General features: G+C 45.4%; 1 protein-coding gene across 2 annotated transcripts in view; it reads left to right on the top strand.

Moving 5' to 3' along the window:
- Window positions 1-395: 395 nt before the first annotated feature.
- The window catches only part of EDNRB (endothelin receptor type B), a gene marked incomplete at its 5' end in the record, with an annotated part of 157,947 nt that continues 149,723 nt past the window's right edge, over window positions 396-8,619 (top strand). For both annotated transcript variants that reach the window (XR_014492402.1, XM_083361707.1), the window contains one exon: window positions 396-854. Coding sequence is in view for 1 of the 2 variants with exons in the window: in XM_083361707.1 (XP_083217833.1) it covers window positions 396-854 (459 nt within the window). The remainder of the gene's footprint in view (window positions 855-8,619) is intronic.

Here is an 8,619-nt window from a genome sequence, read left to right as displayed (position 1 = left end):
GTTGTGTGTTTATCCAGGAAGCGACGACTCTCGGCCCAAAGTCTTCCCGGGCGTCCGCCTCTCCCTGGGCTGCGCGTAACGCCGGGGGTCGCTCAGACGGCTAGGCTCGCTGGCTCCGGCTGGGCGCACGTGCTCCGGCTGCTCTGCGATTGGCTGCCGGGGGAATCCGCTGCCAGCCGAAGCGAGAGGTTCCCCCAAGTAGCGGCGTCTTATCCTTCTGGTGGCTTCTCTCTCTCTCTCTCTCTCTCTCTCTCTCTCTCTCTCTCTCTCTCTCTCTCTCTCTCTCTCTCTCTCACACACACACACACACACACACACACACACACACACACACACACACACACACACCAATCTCCAGCTTCTGCGGTTCCTCCTGTGGGAGCTGCCCTGCGGTCATGGATGGGCGCATCCTGCTGGGCTTCTGGATCTCGGCAGCCGCAGTGTACTGCGCGGGCGGCACCCGCGCCCTGGAGCTCGGCGACTCTTCGCCGCGCCTGTCGCTGAGCCTGGCTGCCTCGTCCTGGACGAGCGCGGCTCCCATCGCAGCCGAGGTGGAGGAAAGGTTAGGGAGTCCCAACGCTTCTCACCCGGGATCGCCTGGCGTGGCTGGCCGAGCGCCTTCCCCCGTTCACCCGATGTGCCAGAGCCGGACGGAGATCAAGAATATTTTCAAATACGTCAACACGGCGATCGCTTGCCTGGTCTTTGTGCTGGGCATCATCGGCAACTCCACCTTGCTCCGGATCATCTACAAGAACAAATGCATGAGGAACGGCCCTAACCTTCTGATCGCCAGCCTGGCCCTGGGGGATCTGCTGCTCATCCTGATCGACATTCCCATCAACTTGTACAAGGTAAGGCGGCCTCGACAAGCTCCGATCCAAGAGATTTTCTGTTTCGATACTGATAAGATAACCTTCGTTGCCACTTTTTTTTTCTGTGAACATACTGGCGCTCGTTAAAAAATGAAATTCTGATGCCTGCTCTCAAAGTCCTCGACTTACAACAGTTCATTTATATTCATAGTTATGTCACCGAAAAATGTGACTTATGACTGTGTTTCATAATTACGTCCTTTGCAGCATCCCCATGATCATGTGATCAAATTTCAGATGCTTGGCAACTGGTTCATATTTATGACAGTTGCTGTGTCCCAGGGTCATGTGACCACCTTTTGCAATTTGTTGTTGTTGTTAGTTGCAAAGTCGTCCATTGCGACCCCATGGACAACATTCCTCCAGGCCTTCCTGTCCTCTACCATCTTCTGGAGTCCATTTAAGCTCACACCTACTGCTTCAGTGACTCCATCCAGCCACCTCATTCTCTGTTGTCCCCTTCTTCTCTTGCCCTCAACCTTTCCCAGCATTAGGCTCTTCTCCAGTGAGTCCTCCCTTCTCATTAGGTGGCCAAAGTATTTGAGTTTTAGCTTCAGGATCTGGCCTTCTAAAGAGCAGTCAGGGTTGATCTCCTCTAGGACTGACCGGTTTGAACGCCTTGCAGTCCAAGGGACTTGCAGGAATCTTCTCCAGCACCATAGTTCAAAGGCCTCATTTTTTTGGTGCTCAGCCTTTCTTGTGGTCCAACTTTCACAGCCATACATTGCTACTGGGAAGACCATAGCCTTGACTATATGCACTTTTCTTGGCAGGGTGATATCTCTGCTTTTTAGAATGCTGTCTAGATTTGCCATAGCTTTCCTCCCTAGGAGCAAGCATCTTTTAATTTCTTAGCTGCAGTCCCCATCTGTAGTGGTCTTGGAGCCCAGGAAAATAAAATCTGTCACTACCTCCATTTCTTCCCCATCTATTTGCCAGGAATTGAGAGGGCCTGATGCCATGATCTTGGTTTTCTTAATGTTGAGTTTCAAGCCCAGTTTTGCACTCTCCTTCTTCACCCACATCAAGAGGCTTTTTAGTTCCTCTTCACTTTCTGCCATTAAAGTGGTATCATCTGCATATCCTTCCAGAAGGTAACAAAGAAAACTGGACATGGAGAGGATGTGTAATGTCCCTGACAATACAACAGACGCTGGTTAAGCAGCGCTTATATGCCATGTCCTGGTTAGAAGGAAGTGAACTTCCAATAATCTTTTCTGCTGTCCTCACCACTCTCTGCACAGCCTTCCTGTCAGAAACAGTAACGCCTCCAAACCACATAGTAATACAGCGCGACAGGATGCTTTCAATCATCCCTCTGTAGAAAGTGGTAAGGAAGTGATAAGGGAAGGAAGATGTGTTCTTCTCATACAATGCAGAAAATGTGAGTGCTGCTGTGCCCGTTTCACCAGTATCCCACTGTTGAAGGACCAAGCTCACCTACTCGTCAGCAGGCAGCACACCCAAAAACTTGATATGACTAATCACCTGCACAACTAAATTGTTAATACACAGAAGTGTATGGCTGTGCCTGCCTTTTCTGTAATCAACAATGATCTCTTTTCTTTTTCCTACATTTAAAATCAGGCTTTTTTTATTAACCAGTTCACCAAATCCTCTACCTCCTTCTGGTAATTGCTCTCATTGTCATCCTGAATAAGGCCCACCACTGTTGTATCATCTGTATACTTCACAATATGGTTGATAGCAAACCTTGCAGAACGATCATGGGTCAACAGGGTTAACAACAGTGGACTTAGTACACAACCCTGAGGAGAACCTGTGCTCAAGAACATGGTGTTAGAAATATTAGTCCCAACTGGCACATACTGGGGCTATTAGTGAGAAAATCAAGAACCCATTTGCACAAATAATAAGAATTATAATACCTCAAAGTTGGAGTATTGAAGAACAATATGAAATCCTTAGAAGTTTAAAGAAATAAGGACCAATAATACCAAGTTTTCTTTCTGGAGGCAGATTTCAATGTACATTATCTCACATTTAAAATGCTATTTAAAATGGTAAAAAAAATGCCTTAAGATAAATTTTGGGAACTGCACATGAAGTCTAGTCTACTGTAGTTAAAACCCTCCCTCTTATGGAAATTAGTTTCCAAGGCACAAAAGTTATGGGGCTTGTTTTATACCAAGTTAACTTGACTAACTGGAAAGTATTGGATTATAATATTATTTGGGTTTGAGTCTTCACAAGTTGCTTAATTATAATGTCCAGCATCTTTTGCTCACCAGCTAGTTAAACTAAGGCTATAGGAGTTAGGATTCAATCATATCTGGAGACACAAAAGTTCTTCTAATTTATGCCAAAGCAACCTTTCCTTAATCATTTTATGAGTTTGCCTTTTTCCTTCCACCTCCATTTATAGAGATACCTCTCAGGCTGAGATTACTAAAGGAGCTATCAGCTGAGACATCTATTAATCACTTACCTTGGAAGAATTTTAAGACTGCTTTCCCTCTCCCCCACCCCCATCATTTTGCTAATTGTAACTGATTCTGACTCTGTTTACTACAGCCTTTCCTAGAACTATTTGTACTCTTTGTTCAGTTTTGAAAGATTTTAAGTTTTCCTTTCCTTTAAGCTGCTGTCATTTTTTTTGGGGTCACAGCTAGATCTCAGAACTCCCCAATTCCAAACTCAAACTCTGAAAGGCATATACCTCTACACCTAAAATGAGTGTTCAACACAAGTATTAGGCAGGACAGTGTACACTACTGCTAAAAATTCAAATTACCGGTAGTCATTTTAAGCTATGTTCCCTAGGAAAGTGGTATTTCGTATATTATAAACTAATAAAACTTTAAAAGGAAAAAAAACTGGGGAAAAAACCCTGATATTTGTTATTATTCAGTTTTAAGCCTTGGTTGACTTCAGGGTTTTCAAAGCTCTTAATTCTTCTGTCATCTCTTGCTTCCCTCAGTTCCTCCTATCTCATCCTATCTCTGTGACTTCTGCATTTTGTCTTTAATTGTCTCATATCTGTTTATCAAAGCTCTCCCTTGCCTTCTAGAGTAGATTCATGTCTTTAGCCAAGTTTGTCTGCTTGGCTGCTGCCAAATTATTGGATTTCTGGATTAGTTTGTGACAGGGCATTTCAGTCTAGAGTGCTGGGTGATATTTTACAGAAATATCTGATTGAATGCAGATTACGAGTGCAACATTTGGTGAAGCAGCTCTAGGCCAAATGGGTCATTGGCTGCTCTAGTAGCCAATGGTAGATGTTTATTTCTTGTGGATTAGAAGGCATGCAATTACAAAATGCCACATTTTGCAATGCTAGCTTGCATCCTGTATTTATGTTACATTCTTGCTAAAGCCTTCCTAAAAGGATAGATTAATATTATTAAAATTTTCAGATTTCCCTGCTTTATTGTTCCTAAATCAATTAAATCTGCTGTATTGCATCTGTATATAGATCAGTGCTGATGTTTGGCATTCAGGTGACTTTTATAAAAGTTATATGGCAGCTTTTACATATATTTAGAGTAATGTCACTGCTCTCTTTTTTCAAATTATTCTTATACCTCCCCCAAGCATTTCTAAAAAAAATGTGACTGCTCTTCATGACATTTTTAAAATAAATATTTTATTAATTTTCTAATTTTATAGTCAAATACATAACAAACAACATGTTGTCTGGGTCCATTAGTAATTCAGTGGTCTATATTAACTTTTTCAGTTTAGATCTGGCTACACGAGGGCTTTGGAGGGCTTCCTCAGATCAAACGGAAAGGCCACCACCCTCCCACAATCAACAAGGGTCCCCTCCTTGCTTGTCGCCTCTAGGGGGTGACTTTTGACCCTTTCCAGGGTCCCAGTGGGGCAAAATCAAACGTGAAAAATGGAAACCCGTCTTCCTGCTCCTGTTCCACTGCAACATCAAACTAGAAGCCCTTTCATGACATATTTATATAGCCTATAACATGAATACGGTATAGTAGTCCTTGACTTACAACCATTCATTTAATGAATGTTCAAAGTTACAGGGCACTAAAAAAAGTGACTTATGACCAATTTTCACACTTACGACCTTTGCAGCATCCCCATGGTCACATGGTCAAAATTCAGGCACATGGCGACTGGCAGTTCCACTGTCCCAGAGTCATATGATCACCATTTGTAACCTTCCAAGCTGGCTTCCAACAAAGTCAGTAATGGAAGCTTGATTCACTTTAATGACCATGTGATTCACTTAACAATCGCCTTGCTCAGCAGCAGAAATTTTGGGCTTCATTGTGGTTGTAAATCAAGGACTACCTATAATAGTTCCAGATACAAAGATAGATCATGTGTGATCTAATTACTTTGTGGAGTTTTGGAAACCCAACTGAAGGGAATCTGTTGGGCTGTATCACTTTAATGCAGGGATGTCAAACTGCCTGGCCCTTGGACCAGATGCATCATAGTGAAATCGTGCCCACCCCATTGCCGGCAATGGCAAAAAAGTCACGATACATCACAACGTGTCACGTGACGTTGCGAGTTTGATACCACTGCTTTAATGTGTTGCATAAGCTAATCTACCAGAAGCCAAAAATATTAGGTGATTATTGGGTCCTTCAGGGTTGTACAATACTTCAGATTGAATTTTAAAATTGGTGTTTCAGAGCCTCTGAACATAATATTTGCCTGCAAATCTTTAAAGTAGTTAGGGTGCTTTCTGGGATGACATAGAAACTGGTCAGAACAGCTGCATGGTTTGTGATAAGCAGCAGCTGCTTTAAAAAGTTGCAGAAAAGTTTGTTCATGTTCCTTCACGCTTTGAAGTACCACACAATCCTAATATATTTTAGCAGTGTCAGGGACACTGTGAATATACCTTTGATACTTGTCATCTCTGTTTGCTAAGTCCAAATATTCTCTCCCTATTGATCCTATCAGGTGTCAGAATCCATTTATATCATATTCATAAATGGAATGTTTCAAACATTATCCCATGGATTCTGTCATCTCCCGAAGAGAAGAGGATAGATGTGTATTGAACCGGCAATAGGCATTTCAAAGGAAAGGAGAAGCCTTTTGAACTGGGGAAACAAAAGGGGGGGCTAGCATCTGGGTTTTGTCATGGTAGACAGCAATAAACAAAAGGGTCCTAACTTCCTCTTTCCCATGAGATGGATGATACGAGAGGAAGGATGGGGGGGACTGACCAAATGGGGATTAAGGGGGGTTAAACCGGGAACTCTTTATAAGGGTTTACATCGTGGAAATATTAAGCCCTGTCTCATTTCCTACAACCGAGCATGTCATAGTAAAGATTTCTTTTGGACTAAAACCCTGGCTCCAAGAGTTTTTGTCTTCCTAAGACGTGGTTTGGGGTGGGTCCTGACATTAGACAGGGCTAGCAACGAAAGTCAACCCGGGAAGAAGAACCTTACCGGGGGATTTTGCAAATAAATATGATGTCTGACGATGAAGCAAGAAGGGAAGAAAGCCCCACGGAGAAGGAGCCTTCCCCCCAGCCGAACTCCCAGAAACATTGGGAAGCTGAGGCATCTTATTCCTCCTGGGAGGAAACGGCGGAGCAGCACGAACAAAAACCCCGGTGGTCGATGGGCGTTGGAAGGAAAAGTGAGTGGGAAAAGGCTTCGAGAGAAGTGACCCTGAGACGGAGCGACCACCAACCGGAATGGAAACAAGAGATGGAGAACTCCCTGCACGCCAGTGAGGAAGAGCGGATTCTGGAAAAAGCTATTGACTTGATGAAAACAACCCTGAGCTCACTAAGGGAGGAGAGAGCTGGAAACCACAACACCTGGGGTCGCAACTGGAGGGGTAACGGAAGGAACCCAACACCTGAAACCCCAGGGCTGTCCAATGGAACAGGAGCCGCTGACTCAGCGGTACCCACCCCCCCAGACCCACAGATGGGGATCGAGATGAGGAGCGATACACTCTGCGGCGCAGACAACGATCCAGCCAAAGATTCCCACCCCTGGAAGCAAAATTCAAGGGGGAGCCATCACGACTGGGATTTTTCCTAACCCAAGTCCTCAGCTACATGGAAGAGTACGGACGGGACATCCCCAGTGACAAAACACGCATCCGAATTGTGCAATCTGCCCTGGACGGGACGGCCGCAGACTGGGTGGTGAACCTGCATGATTCCAACGCCCCAGAACTCAACGACTTCAACCGATTCATGTCATCCTTGAGGCGACGATTTGAGGACCCTTTGGCTGACCGGAAGGCCCGGGAGAGAATCAAGACGGTGAGGCAGGGCAGGAGAACAGTGGCCGAATATACCCAAGAATTCCGAGCCATCGCCAGCAAGCTGAACTGGCCAGAAGACATCCTCCTCAGCCATTTCAAAGACGGTCTAAACTACGACCTGTATGACGCTTGCCTGCCTCGAGGAGACCCCTACCATCTCGATGACTGGTATGTCCTGGCAGAGGAAGTGGAAATAGACCTATTGAAAAGACAATGCAGAGGAAAACCATGGGGCCGCCCGCCACTCGAGCAAACACGTGAGGGGGAAAACCCACCGGCCACGGCTAAAAAATCAAAGGGATGTTTCAATTGCGGGAGAGAGGGCCACCGTGCTGCAGAATGTCGTTCGAAAGCCCCTCCACGCAAAACAGAGGCACCATCTTCCAAAAAGCTGGGGAAGTCTCAAGGCAACCCAAAAGAATCTTCCATGAAGGGGACAGAGGCTGTAGAGTCCACAATTTCTGCCAAAACCTGGGATTGGACTCCGGCCTACACTGCAGGGGCGGTGGACACCTCGGAAGACAGCTCAGAGGGAGAACCTTTGGTAAGTGGACCTCTTCCACCCATACTTAAGACAGTAACTATATTAGCTTCCTCTGCACCAAAAGCCAATGAAATAAAAGCTTTGATAGACTCTGGCTGCATCCGCTGCCTCATCAGCCCAACGCTGGTGGAGGAACTGAGCATCCCAGTGAGGAGGCTAAAACAACCAATCTCCTTCAGTCAATTAGATGGGTCTATAGCAGGGGGGGGGACCAGCTACCCTAGCCACTCTACCACTCCACATGTCCCTGGGGTCCCATGAGGAAGACATAACATTTATAGTGGCCCCAGGCATGGCATGCCCAATGATTTTAGGACTGGAATGGCTGAAGAAATGGAACCCCGGGATAAACTGGAGGACTGCAGAACTCAACTTCCCAAAAGGGGAACAGGAAAACGTAAAACCCCCAAACACCCCCCCAACCCAGAGGGAGGAAAAAGCAGCAGTGGGGGAAGAGAAGGGGCTAACAGAGATACCGGAGGAATACAGGGACCTGGCTGAGGTTTTCAGTGAGGAAAGAGCAGATGAGCAGATGAGCACTTACCGGGGGGAAAGAACTTCCTGGCAGATGCATTATCCCGCATGCCCCAATATAACAGCACAAGAGTTACTGACTTTAAACCACTTGTACCGGAACAACAACTGGCAGCACCAGTCACCACCAGGGCACAAGAAAAAATGAAGCCGAAGGTAGATAGCCAAACTGGAATAGAATTCAGGAAATCTTTGGAAAGTGATGAATGGTTCCAGAAAAATAAACATGTGTGCACAATTAAAGATGGACTGCCATGGGTGGGGGAGAAGCTATATATACCTGCCACACAGAGAATCAATTTCATGCAACTGTGCCATGATACAAAATCAGCAGGACACTTTGGCTTTGTAAAAACCTTACACTTAACTAAAAGGCAATTTTGGTGGCCATCTATGAAAAAGGACATAGAAAGCTATGTGGGTAGCTGTCAA

Source organism: Vipera ursinii (genome assembly GCF_947247035.1).
Source record: "Vipera ursinii genome assembly, chromosome: 4".
NCBI lineage: Eukaryota > Metazoa > Chordata > Lepidosauria > Squamata > Viperidae > Vipera > Vipera ursinii.
The sequence above is the reverse complement of the archived record's forward strand: the minus strand, read 5'-3'. Positions and strand labels throughout refer to the sequence as shown.